This window comes from Musa acuminata, chromosome BXJ3-8 (genome assembly GCF_036884655.1).
Source record: "Musa acuminata AAA Group cultivar baxijiao chromosome BXJ3-8, Cavendish_Baxijiao_AAA, whole genome shotgun sequence".
Lineage (NCBI taxonomy): Eukaryota > Viridiplantae > Streptophyta > Magnoliopsida > Zingiberales > Musaceae > Musa > Musa acuminata.
This window is the reverse complement of record NC_088356.1, coordinates 19,535,530-19,559,688: the sequence shown is the minus strand read 5'-3', so window position 1 is coordinate 19,559,688 and position 24,159 is coordinate 19,535,530. Positions and strand designations below refer to the sequence as shown.

General features: G+C 39.5%; 1 protein-coding gene across 10 annotated transcripts in view; it reads right to left on the bottom strand.

Moving 5' to 3' along the window:
• The window catches only part of LOC135645671 (uncharacterized), a 38,753-nt gene extending 15,199 nt beyond the window's left edge, over nt 1-23,554 (bottom strand). For 3 of the 10 annotated variants that reach the window (XR_010498842.1, XR_010498843.1, XM_065164303.1), the window contains exons 1-8: nt 23,099-23,554; nt 8,230-8,292; nt 5,543-5,889; nt 5,338-5,434; nt 5,190-5,267; nt 5,042-5,101; nt 4,843-4,947; nt 4,104-4,214 (exon numbers count right to left, since the gene is read on the bottom strand). Coding sequence is in view for 7 of the 10 variants with exons in the window: in XM_065164303.1 (XP_065020375.1) it covers nt 4,104-4,214; nt 4,843-4,947; nt 5,042-5,101; nt 5,190-5,267; nt 5,338-5,434; nt 5,543-5,889; nt 8,230-8,292; nt 23,099-23,326 (1,089 nt within the window). In the remaining 3 variants the exon portion in view is untranslated. The remainder of the gene's footprint in view (nt 1-4,103; nt 4,215-4,842; nt 4,948-5,041; nt 5,102-5,189; nt 5,268-5,337; nt 5,435-5,542; nt 5,890-8,229; nt 8,293-23,098) is intronic. The other 7 variants (XR_010498841.1, XM_065164297.1, XM_065164299.1 and 4 more) reach the window with 4 other exon arrangements.
• Between the last annotated feature and the right edge of the window lie 605 nt (nt 23,555-24,159).

Here is a 24,159-nt window from a genome sequence, read left to right as displayed (position 1 = left end):
TTTGCTAGCTTATGAGTATCATGTATGATATGATGATTGATTTATTTGTATCATGCATGAAGGATACAAATGTAAGGTTTTGAAATTGTGCATGTTTTAATTTGAAAATATAATGATACGCAAATAAGATTGATACTTTACCTTTGTTATGATTTGAAAATTGTTGTAAAGGGAAAAGAATTATAAAATTATATTATTCCCTTCTTTTTTACAATGACAAAGGGAGAGATAAAGTATTGCTAGCTCAAACATTGCAAAGGAAGCAAAAATTGCTAGCTTGCAAATTGCATGGAGAAAGAAATGCTATCTTGCAATATCAAGCAAAAGTGTTATCTTACCTATCTCAAGAAGCAAAACATGCTAAACTTGCACATCTAGCAAAATTTACAAACTTGCAAAACTCAAAAGTTTTGCTAAATTGCATGATGATAAAATTTGATATTATGTTTATTATGCAATGATTTGAACTTGTATATCCAAACATTTGAAAGTTACACTTCTCCTTTTTGTTGATGACAAAGAGGGAGAAGTATGATCATGTTATGCATGATGAAATTTGCAATGACTTGAATTCAGCTTGAATTCAAGGTTCTATTAATATGGCATATTGATAGGGGGAGTTAAGATTAACTCCATTCTCAATTGGTTGTCATCATAAAAAAGGGGAGATTGTTGAATCTCAAATTTTGATGATAAAACCAATTGATAAGTGTTTATGATTTGATATGTGTTTTGAGTGACGTAGGATGCTTCGATCAGTGAGAGAATTAAAGCAGGAAGAATCATGTTGGGCCGGAGAAAAATATGTCAGACGATTTGACGTCGCGCTAGAGGATCGATCGACATATCAACAGAAGGCTTCGGGCCATGGATTCGGGCATCGAGCCAAGAAGAGCGGATATTGCGCCAAGGATATCGAAGTTGCAGAGGTCAACTGGCCGATTGGGCAATAAGCCGCAAGAGAGGACGATACGCCGAAAAATCGAGCGAAGCGTCGATGGACCAATGACATGCCGGACAACATGATTCATGCTTAGTAATAATTGTCTAGATCGAAGTGTGTTTTTATATGTGCAGGATTAACTACAATAGCAAGGCAGAAAACAAAATGAAGTCTCGGAGTCAAGAACGCGATTTCGTTGGGAGTTCGAGAGTTCGTCGGAAGTCCGGACATTCGTCGGAAGTTCTGTTGGAACCAACCGAGAAGTCCAAGAGCTTGTCGGGAGTCCCCCGAAACATTGCCGAGAGATCGTCGGAAGTTCGCCGGAAGCTCGCCAAAAGAAACCGGACTTATTTTGCTCAGAATGTCTTAGAAATCGTAGTTAGTACATAATTAGAGTTGGGATTGGGAAGCAAAACCATCAACTCTGTTAGGGGCCAACTAGGCCCGAAGTTAGGCTGGTTTGGGCCGGATTCAAGGCCTAACCAAGATGCTGAAAGCTTGGCCGGCGATGGCACCGCTTGGGGAACAGCACCCTAGGAATTCTGGGCGATGGTACTGCCCAGTGGCAGGGTGCCAAGTGGTGGCACCGCCCTTGTCAGGCGGTGGTACCGCCCAATGCAGTGTCAGTGTCAGTCTGACACTGGTGGTGGTACCGCCCCGTACCTAGGAAACCCGAGATGGGATATTTTTAGGCTCCAAGTTTGAATCAACTTGAGCCCTATAAATACCCCTCTCATCCCTGGTTAACAAACACAAGTATTGAGAGTAAAAAAAGAAAGAAACGCTGTTGTAATCTTGTGTGAACTCCTCTCCTTCTTCTAAGTGTTAGAATAGTTTGAGAGAGGAGTAATTGGGGGTGTAAGGGTTATTTCCTAAACCCGATAAATGGATAATCGAGTTGTAAAAGGTGGTTGGTCTTCGCCTATTGAAGGAAGACCGATAGTGGAAGAGGAATCGGTGGAGTGGATGTAAGTCACAACGACCGAACCACTATAAAAATCTGGTTTGCGTTTTGTCTTGAGCAATTTACTTTAACTGCAAACTGTCTTCTCATTACTTGTTACGCTCTTCTTACTGCCTTCAAAGTTAAGCATTTCGGAAATCGGTTTTATCGTACGAAACGAAACAATTTGAATCCATGATTTTACCGTTGCACTAATTAACCCCTCCCTCTTAGTGCCGACTCATTCCTAACAGCTTCATCGCAGCAGCCGGCCCTAAATGTTGAGAATCTGCAACAGCCTCAACCATCAGAATCCAGCAGCAGCTGACCCTAGAGTTGAGAGACAACGGCTTCGTCAGAAAATCAAAGAAGTCCAACTGGCCCTAGAGTTTGAGAGAGGAGTCCGCAGCTTCTTCTTCAACAGTCGTAGCAGCAACTCCAGCAACAGTGGTAGCCATCCACAACACCCTAAGGAGAGCTGCTGGCGACTGAGAAAGAGGAGGAGAGAGAGACAGAGAGAGAGGTGGCAGCCAACTTGCAGCCTCGAGAAGTCAAGCTTGTTGCTAAAACGAGTCTCTTCGTAGTTGCATGTTTTAGGTACTCCTTTTTAAGAGCAAAATAGATTGTTTCCTTTCTAAATTTCTTCCTGTAGTGGTTTTCTCAATCGTCCCAAAAGATGTAAATTTGCTCAGAGGAGGGATCAAAATCGAGTCCTTCCCCCAAACAAATCACGGGAACAGAAGCTAGAGGAGATTTACATGATTAGGATCAAACAAGCAAAAAAATATTGATACTCTTAAGTCTTAACACCAAGTGGTAACCAACCAAAATGATGAGTTCAGCTTGATTAGCCTCAATATGGATTAAAACTAATCTATATACTGCAGTAACCAGATGGCATACAACAGAACATTGTGAACACCACTACTAGATGCCATTTCAGTTTGGCACAGTGCATAATGTTCTTTATAGTTGATGTTTTAATATTGCCTTCGTTCGTTTTTTTTTTTTTTTTTTGGAGAGCTAGTTAACAGTTTAGTTCCATATGCTTCCACTTGGTAATTCCATAGGATTTACTGACATTAAGGATGGACTACCCAATATTAGATCATTAACATCATCATCAAATGCAAGGCAGTCTTCATTTCATCTAGAGATATGCAGCATTAAAGGTTCACTTCCTCAGAAAATAGCTGCAACAAATCCATTGGGTCCTAAGCAGATTTTTCATGCCATCCTTCTACCTATCAGAAGAGAACCAATTATAAAATGAACAATGATAAAGAAAGAGATGATTATACAAGGAACAGCCTACCACATAAGAGATCATAACAGATACATCTTTTTTCACTTGTCAAAAAGAATTTGACATAAATTGCACATCCGCAGGACACAAGCAGATTAAATTTCTAAATACCCATCAACATTCCTTGGCAAGATTATAGATGCATTTTTCTAGTGGGATGTGGTCAACCACATATATGTGAGGCATCAATATGCTTTTTTTTTTCACTTGGCACCATTTGATTCGCGTATGAATCACTGAAACTTGCATGTAACTGTACGAAACATATTCTAGTATTTCAAATGTTTTTTCCTTTAGTAATCTGCAGTTGCAGGAGAAATCACAACTCTCAAAAGCTAAACTAACAGAATTTACCACTTAAACCAAAATTTACAATCTTATTTTCCTGGAAAAACAACCTGGCAACTTCAACAGAGGCACTTCTCTTGTTCCAAAACACCGACTTTCTTTTGCTCAAGTGTTCAATCCTAAATGCCACAGCTCATCAAAGTGTCATGTACCAAGCTGAATACTGATGAAGGCTAGCATGGAAGCACATAATATTGCTTATGATACCTCAAAAGCAAAGGCATAAATGACTGAGATCCTACACAATTTGTCCTATCAAATATGAGGTTGGATAGACCACATATAAAATAAAGTATCTGCTCTTAAGAAGACCTTTCTGTGTCTTTTTAATCTGGAACCAATCCAATGGATTCCTATGTTATGTATGTCTAGCAACAAAAACATGCCACAGTTTGTCAAACCATGGTTATTTAGCAGAAACACAAAACATGAACATGCATAACTACACTAGGCTCACATCATAGAACAAATACAAGAAACTCAGCGAATAAGGTCCCAATGTTCACATGCAAAAAAACTGGTTCTGATAGCTAAGATATTTACAGAAAACTCAATACACTAACCTTGAGATTGCTGACAATTGACTGAGCATCAACTACAGAAGGCTGGAGACCATGTTCTGATAAAAGAGGTACTAAAGAAGATACAAAAGTTGATCTCTCTGCATGTGCCGCCTACATAAAGAACAGAAATGGATACAAAATCTCATTACTGATTGACAGTGCTGAAAATTACTCTAAAGAAATCAATTGATTTTTCCTACACACTAACAATACCCAGAAAAACCCATGATTTTGAATGTCAAAGCAGTTAATAAATGGCTACAGATCATAAAATGCTAGAAAAGATAAATCAATCTGCATCAGAAGCAGACACTAACAAAACAACCCAGACAATCAGGAAATCCTGATCTGCAACATGGAACCAGCTGGAATTTTGTTTGGCTGAGATGGATTGGTTGATCTGCCAATAATTTTTTAAGAATGGCCAATAACAATCTAACCCAGGCCAAGTTGGATTCACCAACTGCCAACCAAATCTAGCCAGATTGGCCAATCCTACTCGATCTCAACCGATCCGACAAGATTTAAGAAAGATAATACTTTATCCTATTACTTAGAAGAATCCGACAAGATTTAAGAAAGATAAAACTTTTTCCTATTACTTAGCAGAAAATGTAACTCAACGGGTAGTATTAAATAGGAACAACCATTAACCAATAGAAACTCATGTGTATAAATATATTCAAAGTTTTACATGTCAAAATGACGAGGAAGTTCAATAATCAACAAGAAACAGTACTTGCAATGCATATGTTAGACGGATGTTCTCTTCAATAATATCTTGTCTGTAGGAAATAGCTTTTGATGCTGCATCAACCAAATCCTGCTGTTGCTGATCAAATGCCTGAATCATTGATTTGTGAGATTTCTTTAACTTAACAATGACAAGTTTAATATCAACAATTATAGAGTTTCAGGATAGTGATAAGCTTGCTCACCATACGCATATAAGCAATACGCTTTTCTAGAACATATTTCTCATTGCGTATTTGTGTTTCCTATAAACAATGTACCACAATTTGATTAACAATAGAAATTTCCACAGCCAAAGAAGGGATATAGAGACTATATCATGCTTTCATTCACCTTCACTGAATAGTCAGCAAGATGTTTCCTTAACTGAGCTATTTCTTCTTCATGCTCTCTGACCTTGACAATGAGTTCCTGACAAAAATAATATCTCACTTCCAAACACAAGTAATTGCAATTGCAATTCTAGAGAAATAGAAAATACCTGTTTCCAGAGAATATTTGAATTGATACCAGTCACTGGCACCAGTCCATTTCCAGGTGAATGAAACCGCTGATCATGTTCTCCATCCTTCTGTTGCCTACCAAAAGGGTATACCACATTCAACATCATAAATTGTCAAGGCTGCATTCAAAGATTCATGGTATAAATGTGACATAATAAATTTCCATGCTGCACATAAGCTTACCTGTTAGGAGAAAGGGATCTAGACGATGGTGTAGAGTACTGAGATGGACCAGCACTATCTCCACCAGACTGTGTTCCAGGAAATTTTTTTAAATCTCCATTAACCTTGTTGCCCTCAAAATAATGTTGATTTATTGTGCTAGTTTTCACAGAAGATTCCTCCCTTCTAGCAACCCCATTCTGATGAATTACAAGCATACCCTGAGGATTCAATGAAGAACGATTATCCACCCATCTGTTCCTGTCCACCTGAGTTCCAGCTGAAGAATTAGAATGATGAGTTTTGTAGGCCTCCACATCGTCATTTGTTGGTATCTCAGAAGGTCTTGAAGATGTAACCTCTAATCTCTGAAAAATAGAATGGAAAAAAGTCATATCCACGAGTCAGATCTGTGAAGGCATCGAACATAAATTGATCTTTAATTGCTTTTGTAATAATAATGGAATATATCACAGAGTCAATTACATCATACAATTATGAAGCCTGTATAAATCTTCCTGGAATGAACCCTAATCAGAATAGTTAACAAAATCCATGCAAATACCAATAGATCACATATTGTTTCTAACACATTTACATAAGGCTTAACTTTTTTGTTGGAAAAGTAGATGACAGACTCAACCATATACTTAAGAGGAACATACAAGAATAAGAAGCAGCAATAAGTGACACTATCGAGATAGTTGTTCAATCGACAACTGTCTCGAAGTAGAGAAAACTGTGGAAAGTTGGATGCTTTACATGAAAGAACAGAAACAAGGAATTGAACCACATATCTTCCAAGTTCTTCTAACATTAAAGAGAATTTTCAACAAAGATGAGGATGTTAACTCAAACTGATTCAACGAACAAAACAATGCAAAATGTTAACCTACCATGCCAAAAAAGAGAAGAGGTTTTCTAAGTCCTCATCCAATGGCAGAAGTTCCAAAAATACATGCATGCTAAGACAAAAAAGTTTGAAAGTTGTCCATATGATCATTGTGATTGCATCTGAGAGTAACTTCTTAAGCGTGCAACTGCCTGAGTATTTTTAATTGCCTTCTTAACAAGTGAACATAAAACAACCAGAGATGACCAGTTTACCACCTCCTCAGAGAGTCCAACTCTTGATGCCATGGACTTCAAAAATATGCCTCTTTTATGATGCAAAAGCTACTTATGTTGTTTCTATGAAAACTATGAAGCTAATAAATTGGCTATAGTTGTAACTTAGAGGAACATCTAGATTATTTGAAGACACTTCTTCGGATAGTATTATCAGTGTCAAAAAATATGAAGTGTATGGTTGCATCTTGGAGCTTTTGAGCACTGAAAATTATGCTTTATTAATGTATCGATAAAGATCAAAAAATAACAAGCAATAAATGTAACATTTGAAGTGATTGATGTGCATGACAAGAAATCATGCTATCATCATGAAGTGATTGTTGTGCATCTGTTAATTATAAATTAACCATCTAAAGATGTTCAAGAAGTTGCTAATTTTTTCACCATAACTAGAATCTGTTTCCTTACCATATGTCGCTCTGGCAATTGTTAAATATAAAGTGGTAAATATTTCTCACTGTATTAAGATGGCAACAGATATTGCTCAAAGAACCTTAGGAGTTAGGACCCAAATGTTGGCCCTTGTCAGATCACTTATGTTACCTGTCAGAATTTAGCGAGATGAAATTATACATCAGTTGTTATTTTGCAGTAAGATGGCAGATGAGATTCCTCCAATTATGCCTATGAGGTTGACATCAGTTAGTTTACATTGTTGTGCTTTGTGCCATCAGCTGGTAAAGAGAAAGCTTTGCACTCTTACTAGAAAACAGATTGTCAACTATCACAATCTCAATGGTTTTCTTGCACCTAATAAGCACATTATGATTGCCATAAACTACAAATATTAAATCACTTAAAAATATTAATCACCAATGCTTAAAAACCTTTGAATGTTGCAGTAAGATGGCAGATGACATTCTTCACATTATGCCTTTGACATTGTTGAATAAGTGAAAATTTCTTGCATATCCACATAAAGTTGGCCAACCTGATGAGGAGCCAACTTTTTTTTCTATTTGAAAAACATAACACCAACCTACAATTAGTTCTTAGAATATACAGACGCTGCAAAATTAACAATGATATCTCAACAAAATCAAATAGTTTTATACTGTTATGTTTTATGCTAGAAAATGGTTTAGTTTAAAGAGAAAGATTTGATGTCTTGTCAATATCAAATAATTAAGTATCAAAAGCCCAATGTTTTTTTTCTTTTTGCACCTATTTAGCATCTCATGGTTGCCATAAACTTTTATGTCAAAAGCTCAATGTTTTTTTGTACCTAGTTAGCATATCATGGTTGACATGAAATATAAACACTAGAATCATTTATAAAGGTAAGAACCTATTAAGATTAAATAGAACTTATTGTTATTATAATTGATTATTGGCTTAAAGACCAATTATGATTATTCCAATCCTGCATGATGTAGTCCATGCACAGTGTGCCCACTCTCAAATTATGTCCATCAACTCTAATCAGTTCTTATCCTTGAGAAGTAAAATTTTCAAATCAACATGCAACTTCATCAAAAACATAGATACCAGGGGCATCTATTTCAAAAAATACCACAGAATAAACATAACTTCTGAAATGAAAAACTAAAGAAAAGTAAGTGGATTAGATTGCTTACATATCTCTTCAACTCTTGTGTTTTAATTTGGAGCTCATTTCTTAATTGATTATTCTCTTCCATCTGCAAAACAACAGCACCAGTTAGAAAAGATACATTTCTGATTGCCTGAGTCACTGAAAATAACTTATTTTTCAAGGGGTAATTAGTTGTTTAGAAAACTACGTAGTCAAAAGTGCTAGGCGCCGAAAGGCACCACGGTCCCAAAATACCCGAGGCACTAGGCACTCGCCTAGGCGGTCACCCGAGCAAAATGAGACACTCCTGAATATTATAATTTAAAATTTATATTTCATGATTAATAAAAATAAACTAAAACTAAAATAACATATCAAACTTGCATGTATTTAAAGAACTAAACTACATTGTTCACTACAGCAGGCAGCTACTGTTCTCAACTGATCCAGTGCACACTGATGTGCAACTTTACATGCACAAAGTTGTATCTTATGTATGCACAGTACCTCCTAATGCTGTTCGAACAACATCAGTTGTCCAATGAATTCATAAAAACTAATGCACAGACCCACTTTATGTGGGAATGCTCAAATGCTATTTCCACTAAAAGCTTTCCACCCAATCTACAATAAGTAACAAACACTCATTGCACGCATACTAGATTCTTGTAAAACTCAATTCCAAAACAATTACCATTGACCGAGTAGAAAACATAACCTCTAGAAACTCCATAGAAAAAAATCCAAAACTCAAGCATAAAAACATCCGAAGAAACAATTCCAAATACTCCAAATTTGATACATCAAAAATGAAGGAAGCACAAGTAATATAGGACGATAGGAGGGTGACATGGGATTGTCTAATTTGCTACAATCTGCTCATATGGACTTTGCTGATGATATGATATTTTTTTCAGCCAACAATGTTGCCTCATAATCTTTAACTCAGCCCACTCAAATATGATAGCTCACCAGCATATTCCCTGCACAAAGTTAAAGTTGTTTCAAGGTGCTTTTCTTCATGACCAAGGAATGCATTAAAGGAGTTAGTTAGCAGTTGTAAAACTCTTAATTTCGAAATTCCCTATGCATGAAGGGTTGTTTCATGCACTAGTACTTATTTTGATGTTTAGGGCTTAGAAAGGACTATAAAAACTGATGATATTTTGACAGAAGCTTTCTTGGAGTACTCCCTTAAACTCTATATCTCTTGGATACGTCCTTGAGTGGTGAGTCTTTTGTTTTCAGTTCTGTATCCTCGTTTATAATCCTTAGGATGGTGAACTTTCTGTATCCCTTTGTGATTTTAACTTGGTGGTGAGCTATTTTTCGATCTTATTTAAGTTTTATCATGAGTTCGTGCATTTTCTATTCAAAACACTCATTTTAGCAAATACAACTGTACTACGACTTTTCTTCGAGAATTTGTTCCTTGTCTACTATGACTTTTCTATCTGAAATACTTATTCCAACAAATACAACTCTACTATCGGTTTTCTATCAAAATCTATTCTAGTTTACCCCTCCATTCTACATCACCCACGGTATCTGTTTGGTATCAAAGCTAAAGGTTAAAGATCATGGCAAAGCAAAATGAAAAAGATATAGTTGATGAAGGTAGTTGTCATGAAGATGATGTTGAGTCATTGAGGCTGCAGCTACGAAGATTGTTGCGTAGTCTACAAGAAAAAAATGAAATAATCGAAGGGCTTCAAAGTAGACACAACCAGCATGAAAATGATGTCCATGAATTTACTTATGATGATGATACACCTCCTCATCCAAGGGAGTCGAGAAGATTTCGGGCAAGACATAGAGTCCAAGACGAGTTGTCACGAACTTAGCTGATTTTACCTAAGTCGTGCGGCACCCTTGCGTGTTCGTCCGCAAAGGTCAACCTCCCCGAAACTCCCATGGTCCCTTAGGACCTACAAAAGATAAAACGGGTTAGAGAAAGTACCTCACTCGGGATCCACAAGCAAACATTCCAGGAAACACTTCATAGACAATGCAAATTACAAATAGACTTTACAAGCTCTAAACAGTTGCACGACAAAAGGTCAAAATGGTCCACTACAGATCGAAAATCTCTCACAAGTGTCCACATGACACAACCTTCATTTACAAGCCTAAAGCGGCCACCAAACCCAACTAAAATAGAACTATTAAGCCTTCGGTCATCCCTCTACATGCTGTGCAAAGCATGAACATACCAAAAGATACGGACATATATAAGCATTACATCAAACATCCTGTTTAGAAGTTTGTCCGTGACATTCTCCCCCACTCATTCCTTCAACGTCCTCGTCGAAGCCTTTGTCGACACTGCAACCCCTCGCCTTTGCTGAGTCTTCAATCTTTTTCTCCAGCTGCAATGCGCCTTTTGGCTCACAGCTACTCTCCGCTGCTGTTGTTGAGTAGTCAAACTTTTGATCCGCCATACTGCTTCAACTCGCCAATGACTCTGACTCTAATGTGGGGTTAGCTGAGTTGTGTTGATCCTTGTTGGTTCCTGCGAATCCTTCAGATGAAGGAAAAGACCATCCTTACTTTACGTCAGTCTCTCATATGATTCATGCTGCTTGAACTGGATGGATGCTTGTTGGAGCTTTGACGAGCATCGTCTCGCAAACTTTTGAAGTTTTTGGGTCTTTCCTCTATAAAATTTGTCCATCGACTCTTCTTTCGCTTAGATGTCCCTTCCAAGTAAGTTCGCATCACTTCCACTTTCGATCGACATTTCGTTGGGAAATGAAGCGGACAATCTACTCTCAGTAGCACTGATCACCGTTGGTGAGGATTTGACAACTATTGTCTTCCATTATCTTCGAAGGGTCTTTGAACCTGTGCAGAGCTCCTCTACTGGATAGATAAGAGAATTGAGGTACTCGATTTCGCCCATTCTCTTAAGAGTTGATAAGGCAAAGGTTACTTGACTTCACCCGCCTCCTTGAGGTTGTACTCCATGCATCGAGCTGGTTACTAGCCTTCGCCTGCTCTTTGCTCACACTTCTGAAACACTCGAAGTGTTTGCACTCCTTGCATTGAGTTAGCTACTGTGATTCACCTTCTCAATACCATCGAACTTCTAGAATGTAGGAACTTTTCACCCCAACTTAGAGTAATTCTCTAATAGATTTGGTCGCCTCTGGAATTGTACCGTCTTCTCCATCAACCCTGCCGCCTACTCCATTGAGTAGCAAAGGTACAGCACCGCGTACTGCCTGCTTCGTTCTTTGGTTGTGCACTCTTGCATGACCCGAAGTCCTTCAATTTCGGCTATCTTGATGAGAAGCTAGTTGACACAGGTCATACGAAGTTCCTTGGCCTCTGCCCTTCAGCCTTATCTCGGTACTTAGAGTTTGCCTCTGCATGCTCCACCTCCTCAGCCCCTTTCACGACCAAGCGCTCTCCCTCCATGAGAGCAAGGGATCAATGACTTTCACGAAAGTCCTGCCTCTGCGATACCATGGCACTGCCATGCCCATGGCCCTACTATCCGTCGCCTCGCATCTGCATCCCTTTTCTTCACGATCAGTAGATATATCTCTGTGGCACTCCTCCGAGTCTCACCTTCATTCTAACCGATGCTTGATTTTGGATAGCTAAGTCCCTTTGGACTCATCGTCGCTTCCTCGCCCCTTTCAACCCCCTGCTTCAACACCTCTATGTTCTCCAAGCAACTCCCTTTGGTTGATGGAAAGACAGACTGCAACTCCCATGCATGGCCTCTGCCATCACGTTGTAGGGTTTGCACCGATTCTGTTCTCTTTAGCTTCCTTGGCAGCAACGTTCGTTTACTCGACCTTGTCCTTTGACTTGTCGGGCTCCCTTAAGCGAATATGGGCTCTGGAGCAGTCCAACTCTCCAACTGCTTCGATCATACCTCTGCATGATCAAGTCCCTCCTATGGGACTCACTGGTACTTGCATTCGAACTTTTCCCTTGGTGGAACATAGCCCCCATATGCTGATGACCAAGGCTTTCATCCGATGCAAAATTCGATGCACGCACGGAAGACCCGCCTCTGCGGTACCATGACCTTCACTCCTTGAATCCATAGCCCTTCTTGTCGTCATGTTGTTCACCGAAGTGGAGCTTCCAATAGCTCCCGATCATACCTCTGTATGATCTAATCCCTCACGGGACTATGTCGTGTGTATCGCATTACCACGAACTATTCCACCACGATCCGCTACACCATGTCGCCTCCTGGTGACATCTCCATTGCATTCTGATCCTTGTGGGATGAACTCGAATTGTGATCCCTCCATGTGTGGCCTATGCCAATATATCGCAGGGTCTCTTCCACCTTCGATTTTGTTCGCTCCTTTGGCAATCGACCTTCATCCACCCACTCTAGGGTCACACTTAGATGAAGCATCGCTCTAGGACAGTCCGTCGCCTAGTAGCTCCCGAAGTCCATCGACTTCGCTGAAAGTGGTGCACCATTGTCTGGATCCTGGGCCTCTGCCTCTACCAGCACAATCTCCGCTGCGCACCGCTTCCTTCATGGCAACTTGAATGGCAACACTGTGGCATATTCTTCAAGAGTACCCGCCTCCGCGTCCTCTTGCCCCGTGCCAAGGCCTTTTGAACCCAACTTCGCCTCCGCAAGTTGAGTCGCCTTAGTTCTCCATCAAATGCTTATCCGAGATAAGGTGCATGTGCCCAGAAGCTCCCTTCGTCTTTGACACTATGCAAGATGAGTCTGCTCCGTCAGAATAAAGGACCCATGGAACAACATGATCCTGCTCATGCCTCTGCAAGAGTTCATGTCCTTGACCTCTGTCCAAGGAAAGCTCTGTGCCTCCACTCCATGTTCCATCTTCTATGCTGGCTCCCTTCATGCGGCTTAGGTACTTCGCCAAGTTACACCCAAGTTGCTCCCTCCTCGTTTTGCATTGAGTTGATGGTGGTCCTCGCGCCCACCATTCCACGGGTCAGCCCTCCCTTGAGTCCGATCTCCATATCGACTCCAAGTGTGCCTTCATTTGTGTTGCTTTGGTTTGCTCCCCCTACTTAATCTCACAATGCATCCACCAATGCATTCTCTCAAGCGAGATCATGCGACGACTCCTCATCGCTCGCTCAGTCCATTAAGCTTCATGGAGTTGTTGTTTTTTAGGTACTCCACCTCAACATATGTGATCTGTTGCACATGATTATCCCTCTGGAGAATCGGGACCTATCCCTCCTGGATATATGTCCTGTTGGAGCAACATCTCTCTACGCTTTCTCTCTGAAAGTTTCGGAGACCACCATCCCCTTGGACTACTCCGATTTGCTGAACAAACTGTGCATTGTTCTGCCTCCTGCAAACGCACTTGCTAGATCGCACCAACTCCACGTCAATACAGCCCCAGCTGCACCACTCAAGGCCTAGCAACATGTTGAACTCCCTGCACACTTCAGCCTCCTACGAACATATCCTTCTCATGTCGAAGAGAAAGTTCCAATGCTCCATGGCGTCGAGTTTCGGTCGCATTGGGATGGCTGCGAACATTCCATTGTCCGCATACAAGCCCATGCATGAGTACCGAATTCTTTGAGTTAGCAATTCCCCTCACCTCTGTGAGATTTGCACAACTCTTTCGGTCGCTAAGCAACTCATTCCACCTTGCATGGTCTCATCCTTTACCAAGCGCCTCGCTTGCCTTGAGCATCATCAAGTATAATTGTCAACGTTGAGCTGTAGCTCAAACTCAACCATCCCAACCTTTGTGCGCTCCGCATTCTTCCAAGCTTGCTTGTTCTCGTGGTGCCTCTTGCGCGAAGGGTTGGCCATTCCTCTGAATGTCAATCTCAAATGCCCGCTCCTCCGAGCGACTCCTTTTCCTTACATCTTCATGCCCGTTTTCCCCCAAACGGTCGCGCGTGTGCTGACTGCCCTCAACGAAGCCCCGCTAGGTACCCCATGTTTGCATGCCAAGTGTTTCTATGAGTGCTTGTCCCGCTCTAATACCATCAGTCACGAACTTAGCTGATTTTGCTTAAGTCGTACGGCACTCTTGCGTGTCCGTCCGCAAAGGTCAGCCTCCCCGAAACCTCCCATAGTCCCTTAGGACCTACAAAAGAGAAAATGGGTTAGAGAAAGTGCCTCACTCGGGATCCACAAGCAAACATTCTAGGAAACACTTCATAGACAATGCAAATTACAGACTTTATAAGCTCTGAACAGTTGCACAACAAATGGTCCACTACAGACCGAAAATATCTCACAAGTGTCCACATGACACAACCTTTATTTACAAGCCTAAAGCGACCACCAAACCCAACTAAAATGGGACTATTAAGCCTTCGATCGTCCCTCTACATGTTGTGCAAAGCATGAACATACCAAAAGACACGGACATACATAAGCATTACATCAAACATCCTGTTTAGAAGTTTGTCCGTGATAGAGTGGCAAAACAAATAGAACTCGATTGGATATTCTAGAGTTTAAAGGTAAAATTAATGTTGATGACTTCATTGATTGGCTTAATACAGTGGAAAGAATTTTCGATTTTCATGAACCACCAGAACAAAAGAAGGTAAAACTTATGGCACTTAAACTTAGACGGAATGCATCTTTTTGGTGGGAAAATCTGAAGAAACAAAAAGAACGTGAGGGGAATAGTAAGATCGTGACATGGGAAAAAATGAAAAGGGAGCTGGAAAGAAAATATTTACCTGACAATTATCGGCAAGAGATATTTCTCAAAATCCATGATTTTAAGCAAAAAGATCTTAGTATGGAAGAGTATATAGCATAATTCAATAATCTAATGTTAAAAGGAGAGCTTGTGGAACTAGAAGAGTAAACCATTGCAAGATTCTTAGGAGGTCTAAAGCATGAGCTTGCTAAAGTTATTCAACTGTAGCCATATTGGTCTTTAAATGATGTGAGCAAGCTGGCATTAAAAGTTGAAAAGCAATAGAAGTTTGAAAAGAGTTCTCGATACGGTTCAAAAGAAGGCTATACAAAAGGAGGAAATTCCAAGCCTACTGTCCAAAGCAAGGTGATATCGAAGGTGCAAGAAAAGGTTGAAGAATCTGCTAGCAACAAAGAAACACCTAATTCTTCTACCCCAAGTGGCCGAAAATGCTTCAAATGTCACGATTTTGGACATATTGCTTCAGATTATCCAAATAGGAGGATTGTAACTTTAGTTGAAGATCATAGTGATGGAGGAGTAGATGAAGCTGACAACAAAACAAAATATGATGAAGATGAGGAAGTGGTTACTTATGCAGATCATAGTTTGTCTATTGTATTGCAACGTAGCTTACAAGTATCTTATGTGACCGAGGATGAAAGTTGGGTGAGAAAAACGTGTTTCACACTAAATGCACTTCTCTTGGCAAGGTGTGCTTGGTGATCATCGACAGCAGCAGCTTTGAGAACGAGGTATCTTTTGAGATAGTACAGAAGCTAAAGTTGGACGCAATCCCTCGTCCACATCCATACCAATTATGTTGGTTGCAAAAAGGAAATGACATAAGGTAACTAAAAGATGTTTAGTTTCGTTTTCTATTGGCAAGTATTATAAAGACGAAGTATGATGTGATGTTGCTCCTATGGACGCTTGTCATTTGCTGTTGGGAAGACCTTGGCATTACAATAGAAGGGTGTTGCATGACGACTACAAACATACTTATTCTTTCAAGGTGAATGAAAAGAAGATTATCTTAGCTCCATTACAACCTTCCGAAATCAATGCACCAAAGAAGGAAGTTAGCGCTTTTATGTACTATGGTGAATGCAAAGGTGAATTAGACAAGGGTGGTCATGTTATAGCTCTAGTAGTAGTAGAGGAAAATGAACAACACAAGGAGACACCAGCAATCATGAAACAAATCCTGGAAGAGTTTAAAGATGTTATATCGGAAGAGATTCCACGTAGCCTTCCACCTTTGAGAGACATCCAACATCATATTGATCTTATTTCGAGGGCTATTCTACCTAACAAGGCAGCCTACAGAATGAGTCCCAAGAGCATTGAGAACTTCAAAGACAAGTGGACAAGTTGATGGAAAAGAGATTGATTCGGGAGAGCATGAGTCCTTGTGCAGTCCCAGCCTTGTTAGTGCTTAAGAAGGATGGTTCTTAGAGAATGTGTGTAGACAGTCGCACCATCAACAAAATCACAGTGGACTATCGTTTTCCTATTCCAATGTTAGATGATTTGCTTGATCAATTGTGTGGTGCTTATATTTTCTCTAAAATTGATTTGAGTGGCTATCACCAAATAAGAATGAGGCCCAGAGATGAGTGGAAAACAGCATTTGAAACTAGAAAAGGCTTATATGAATGGTTGGTTATGCCATTTGAGCTATCTAATACTCCTAGCACTTTCATGAGATTTATGAATCGCATACTTAAGTAATGCATTGGAATATTTGTTATAGTTTACTTTGACGATATATTGGAGTACAGCAAGAGCGAAGAGGAGCATATGAATCATCTAAAAGAGATCTTTCTTATTTTGAGGCAGTAAAAGCTTTATGCTAATCTAAAGAAGTGTGATTTCTTTACTTCTAGTGTTGTGTTTTTGGGGTATGTTGTTTCAAAAGATAGAATTATGATGGATCAAAGTAAGGTAGAAGCTATAATTGGCCAACACCTGCTTCATTGCATGATGTGAGGAGTTTCCATGGCTTAACTTCCTTTTACAGAAGATTCATCAAGGGTTTCAGCTCTATTGTCACTCCAATCATTGAATGTTTGAAATGTGATAAATTCAAATGGACTAGTGAGGCTAATGATGCTTTTGAGCTTTTAAAAAGAAAGGTGACCGAAGCTCCTATCTTAGTTCTACCAAATTTTGACAATGTGTTTGAGGTTGAATGTGATACATCTAATGTGAGAATTGGTATTGTTTTGAATCAAGATGGAAAGCCCATTGCATTTTTTAGTGAAAAGCTGAATGATACGAGAAAGAAATATTCTACCTATGACAATGAATTTTATGTCATTTATCGAGCTTTATCTCATTGGAGTCAATATTTTCTTGCCAACTCATTTGTCCTATATTCTAATCATGAGGCATTAAAGTTCATTAATCACCAACACAAGCTAAACAAGAGGCATGCAACTTAGGTGGAGTTTTTGCAATCTTATAACTTTAGAATCAAGCATAAATCTGGTGTTCAAAATGTGGTTGTTGACGCTTTGAGCAGAAAGCATTCTTTATTATCAGCAATGAAAGTCAAAGTGGTTGGATTTGAAACATTCAAAGATCTCTATAAGAATGATGTGGATTTCGACTCAATATGGCAGAATTGCAAATCGGGTTCCTTTAAATAATTTTCTATCTTTGATGGTTTTCTTTTTCGAGCTAATGCTTTATGTGTTTCATCTTGTTCTTTAAGACAAGTAATTATAGCTAAAGCTCACGGTGGTGTTTTGGGTGGACATTTCAGTAGAGACAAGACTCTAGCTCTTGTTCAATCAAACTTCTATTGGCCTAAGATATTTAGAGATGTAGAGAGACATGTAAAGCAATGCCAAGTGTGCCATTTGGCAAAAACAAGAACTCAAAATTCTGGATTGTACACTCCATTGCTTGGGTCAAATGCTTCATTGGAGGATGTGAGTCTTGATTTCGTTTTGGGACTGCCAAGAACTCAAAGGAACAAGGATTTTATCATGGTTGTTGTTGACAAATTTTCAAAAATGTCTCACTTTGTTCCCTGCAATAAATCGAATGATGCATCTCATATTGCTGATTTGTATTTTAAGAAGATTGTTAAATTGCATGGTATTCCAAGAACTATGGTGTCTGATCGAGATTCAAAATTTCTTAATCATTTTTGGAGAACTCTTTGGAGAAAGCTGGGTACTTCTTTGAATTTCAGCAGCTCGCATCATCCATAAACTGATGGGCAAACTGAGGTAACGAACAAAAGCTTGGGAAATTTGCTAAGAAGCTATGTTGGCAAGAATATTAAGCAGTGGGATCTCATTCTTTCATAAATTGAGTTTGCCTACAATCGTTCTATGCATCATAGTATTAATAAGAGTCCTTTCGAGGTTGTTTATGGTGCTAATCCTATTGGTCCTTTGGACTCCGTCCCTCATTCGACAACTAAGCAATTTAGTGAAGATGCTGATGAAAGAGTAAAGTAGATAACGAAGCTACATGAGGGTATTAAAGCAAATATAGAAAAGTAAAATGAGAGGTATATGGAAGTTGCCAACAAACACAAAAAGCATATAGAGTTTAATGTTGGTGATTTGACATAGGATTGTCTAATTTGCTATAATCTGCTCAAATGAACCTTGCTGATGATATGATATTTTTTTCAGCCAACAATGTTGCCTCATAATCTTCAACTTAGCCCACTCAAATATGATAGCTCACCAGCATATTCCCTGTACAAAGTTAAAACTGTTTCAAGGTGCTTTTCTTCATGACCAAGGAATGCATTAAAGGAGTTGGTTAACAGTTGTAAAACACTTAATTTCGAAATTCCCTATACATTAAGGGTTGTTTCATGCACTAGTACTTATTATGGTGTTTAGGGCTTAAAAAGGACTATAGAAACTGCTGATATTTTGGCAAAAGCTCTCTTAAACTCTGTATCTCTTGGATGCGTCCTTGAGTGGTGAGTCTTTTGTTTTCAGTTCTGTATCCTCATTTATAATCCTTGGGGTGGTGAAATTTCTGTATCCCTTTGTGATTTTAACTTGATGGTGAGCTATTTTTCGATTTTATTTAAGTTTTATTGTGAGTTCGTGCCTTTTCTATTCAAAACACTTATTTTAGCAAATACAACTGTACTGAGACTTTAAGAATTTGTTCCTTGTCTACTATGACTTTTCTATCTGAAATACTCATTCTAGCAAATACAGTTCTAATATCGGTTTTCTGTCAAAATCTATTCTACTTTACCCCCTCATTCTGCATTACCCCCAGTATCAGAGGGCAGCGGTGTACAAAGAAGAGGGAAAGAGGGAAGAGGGAAGAACAACTGGGGAAGAGGGGGGGAGGCGAGGGGCTGCAATTAACGTAGGAGGGCTGCGACGGAGCGATGTGCTGAACGTAGGAGGGCTGCGGTGAACGGGGCAAAGGTAGGAGGGAGGAGGGAAAAAGAGAGAGATAGATATACCTAGAGGGAGAGGAAGAAGCCATCGCCACTACCATCAGAGGAAGACCCGCCACTGTTACCGTCGTTCATTGATGGGAGGAACTCTGCCGCCATGAGGAACGAAGTGGGGAAAGGACTTCAGCGTTAGGGCACTTGCGGGTGGTGGTTTCTGCAACAGATACATGGTTCAATCGAACCAGATGAGTGTTTTGGTTCGACTCAGGCTCGACGTGGCCTAAGTTGAACGAGGTGAGCACTCGGCCCACTCAACACCTGGGCCCAGTCGAGCACTCAACTTGCTACGTGCTTGGGCTATGCTTGAGTCAAGTCGCCCACCCAGCCCAATAGGCGAGCGCCCAAGCTTCGCCTCACTTGGGCACCCGGTGACTTCATTGTTAGAAAATGCCTAAAAGAGCAAAGCTTCAACATGCGTGCACAAGAAAAATAAAGAAGACTGACTGACTCAGTTCAAGCATGAACTTCCACCATGACCACCAAACTAATTCCATGTAAGACTTAAACAAAAAAAAATAAAAATCTTTAATTAACTTATAAACATTTAATGATCTGCTCAACATTAATAATTCGATGCAAAAAGATACAAAGGCCTAATTGGTTCCATTAGAGACATCATGTCTCGAAGTAATGTGCACATATTTTGGAGAAAAATCAGCCCAGTTCAACAAATCTCAATTGATCTTGCTGATGAAACCAAGAGAGCGAAAAAAAAAAATACATCAAGTTATCATAATGCAGGAAACTATACCCTCAGCAATCAATAAGTCTCAAAGCCCACCAAGTGTGAAGAAGTTTTCCCCCTCATCTGTTTCTATTACTAATCAAGTATCCTCAAATATAAGAAATTAAATAAATGATATGTTAGAATTTGTGATTTGCCAATAATATGTGCATATTGTTTATAACATATCCTATTATCATCTATCAGTTATAATCATGCACCACAAATAAACTTCTTATAACTCTTTATCATAGACATTTTCTTGTTTTACGGGTACATACATTTTCCTTGTCTTTCCTTGTTTCTCTATTTCTGAGTTTTAGTTCTCTGGTCCTTATTTATTTCATTTTTCCTGCTAAATTCCATTTCAGTAACCTAATCTAACCAATCCAGAATAACCCGAACTGCAGATCCAGTCAAACCAATCAAATACTCGAACAAATCCTGGTTTTCACAATCTTGCTGACAAATGAGAACAAGATCAAGATGATTTAGAAGATAATCATTATGGAAATCTGCTTAAAGAAATACCCATATATCAATATTTTGCTAAATTCAGTGAAGAGCATTCAAAGAATTCACAGTTTATAATTCAAGAGAGATATAATATTGTCAACATTTGAAGGATTAATGATTTAACCACAGTCCAAAAAGATCTCAATGCAAAGCATGTAACAAAATACCAAAAATTAGATAAGGGATGTACCAAAGATTGCTAGAAATGTCTTTCAAAATTTAAACAAAAATCAATTCCACAGGCTTCCGCAGCTCTATGTATGACTTGAAAGAATATAGTTATTGACTCATGTTCCGAGTTTAACCTATAATCTCTCAAAGACCAACCAACTATCTATAATAATATCAATAACATCAGGTATCTCCTTTGGAAGCATATCATTCTTGTAAAATGCTTGGTATTCTTTAATCCTTGCCAAACTTAGTATCCTTTCCAAGGTCATTCAAAGTCCACTATTTCCTTTTAAGCCCCAAATGCATTTCCCAAATGTCGATCATTGGTTTTGCAAGTCATCCCCCCATGATAGTCATACGTCATTGAAACAAAGTGGTCCACAAGCAAACAATATACTTAAGCTCACATAATATGTCATTTTCTTACAACCAGTAGATGGAACACCCTAGTTCATATATTAAGATAAAAATTGGATGATTAAAATGGTTCACGCTAAAGTTCAATGAATTAAGAGAAAACAGGGCATGTGCTTTCACAGCTTGAGTTCAATACCACATAGGTCTTGCCCAAAAAAAAAAACCAAGAATAATGCTCATTGGGAGTCAAATGTTTCACCACTAAAATTAAATGAAAAAAATAAAATAAAGCACTCACTATCATAACTCATGTCCAATATTACTTGTCTTGCACACAACAGAAAATACTACAGATGCTTCTTAGGAGTGAATAAGGTCTTGTATATCTACTTCAGATCTGATTTCCCATGAAAGTCAAACGAAGAGTCTCAAAATCCACCACGAAAAATCAGGGCCATTCCACCATTAAGATTGGTCTTGACTACTGAAGGACCATGTCTAATCGAAGCTCTTTCCAAGTTGAATCAAAATTAAAATGTTTAGCTTTCAAGAACTTGGAAGCAATAAATCTGGCTATTTGTAACTGAAGAAAACAAGGTAGCTATTTTATAGCCACTAAGGTACCTTTGTAAAAACAGAATGAAAGTTCCAGCAGCTGCCACAATTGTCAGACCTCATGTGAAGATAGTTAAGCATAAACAAAATAAAATTTAGAGTTAGTTTGGCTATTTTAACTTTCCATGCTTGACAAGTCTTCAGTTACAACAGGAACTGCCATAATCCAAAATTTTCCTGAACAATTAAACCCAACTATTTCAACAATCCATCCACCATTCTAATGGTCACTATACAAATATGGTATACCACTCTTCAATAGCACATTAAGCATGTCAATTCCACCTGGTGGAAGATGTCCTAATTCGAGCTAAATCTGCAATTCAAAAGTTCTACGAGTCCTCAAGAATGATTTTGTTCCACATGCTTTATGTAAGTTCTACCTACAAGGACAACGTTTCAATCATGCAAACTTTGTTCGACATGGTATGTTGATCTTCAATAGTACATATTGCAATGCAAACTTCTTGCAGAGATACATGTATCAAATGATCCACTTCTCTAAAACCTGCAGCTTAGAACTCTAAACGTCCACCTTTCTTTATGAAGATGAATAAAGAGCTATTTTTAAACATTCACCTTTTCACCCCTTGCATTGACCAAATTTCTGTAACTGAAATTGTAGGCTTCCTCACTATAAGCAGTCAAAGGAAACCCCTCCATTGGCAATGATGAAGAAACTGGGTGAAGGTTTTACATGCACTTTATGCTTCACAGATGAAGAACACTATTTATCTTTAACTTTCAATAGTTCAAGAGAGAAACAACATTGCCGAGCACCAAGCCACACATCAAAAGTGATCTCTATGTCACTTTTAGCAGGAATGCCATGGTAATTGATAAGATCCTTCACTGTGTATTCTACTCTTTAATCCAACCAAAACAGATGTTGACAGAACTTCTGGCTAATGGAAGTGGCGTTCATTTAAAAAGCTAGTCTGCACAACCACCTTCAATCTCATCTATGTTTTTGCTTATCTGCCCATGTTACTGATAATGAGGGCAAGGAAAATCATTTTGTGGAAACAAAAACCATTTTCTTGCTCAGAACACAGACATAATAGAAAGTTATTCATCATTTTATGCCTGCAACATTGCTACTAGCAGGCTAAAATTTAAAGCTCAGTACAAATTTTCCACAGGTTCTTTAAAGTACCTAACCGTTGTAATAAAACTCTAACGTCACCATTTTGCATCCACATTATTATTCCCTCGTCATCAGATTCTTAGTCTAGAAAAAAATCTCACCTCAACACGATTTGCTACAATATAATTATCATGCTTACCCATATATTGATCAAACCGGACTTTGTGCAAACAAATTCATAATTTTTTAAACCAATCCACATCTAAAAACTAAACAACGCCCTCCGAGATAAATTGTAAGTAACGAAATCACAGTTCCTGCGGAAATATGGGAGAACGACCAGCTGACCTGTTGCATGATGGTGTTCTCAGCGTCCTCCACAGCCTTCATGACCTGATACAGGCTCTCATCGGGGCCGTCGCCCAAGCACAACCCGGACAACCGGTCGGCCAGGTTCCCGATACCCCCAACACCGCGGCCGCCGTCACCGCCATCCACGGGAGGAATCCACGGAGACGTCTGGTCGCCTCGGCCGCCGGCGTGATCCCTCCTGGGGTTCGAGCCGTAGGGCCGCATGCGTGAAATAAGAAAACTCCCCTCCCGGCGTAGGTCCCAAATCGTGGAAGCCCAAGAACCTCAAATCAACCATCCAACAAGGTCGAATCGGATCGAAAACGCACCAACAGTCGGATCTCGGAACCCTAGAAACCGAGGTCGCCAGAGAGAGGAATCGGAGCTCGAGTTATCCCTTCATGTGAGCGAGTGAAGAGAGAGAGAGAAGGCGAAGCGTCTTGAGAGATCGGGCGACAAAATATACCAACGTCTCTTTTTTATTAACAAGAAAAACAAAAGAAACGCCCACGAAGGGAAACTATATTCACGGGATTGCAACTGAACGCAATGGAAGCCCCCGTGTCATGACTTTTCTGGCCGACGGCCGTGGGACCCTGGTGTCTGCTGCTCCTGAGGATCACTTATACTTGAACCGTTCCAACGGAGCTCGCTTTTAGTTGATCAAAAGCGCATCCAAGCCGTCCATCGGAGAGTTACCGCAACCGACGATGCAGATCTTCAATGTCGAGCTCTTAGTTTTCTGACAATTAAACAATTCGACGTTTTAATTGGTTACGACGTAATGCTTGAAGTCCTCTGATCTCTCGTTGTGTCCGTTCTGAACGTTTCGACGAATCCATTGAAAAGTAAAATCATATATTTCTGAGGATTAAAATGTGTTGACTGTGAGTTACAAGGAAAAGCAAAGGAAACTGCACTCGATGAAACTGATGACTTGTTAGCTGTTGAGGACATATTCTAGAGGAAAAGATTGAGTGACCGAAGTCTCGACTTTGTGGACGTGACTGTGAAGACAACCGATGGAAACATACTAAGATTCCCATTGCTTTTATATA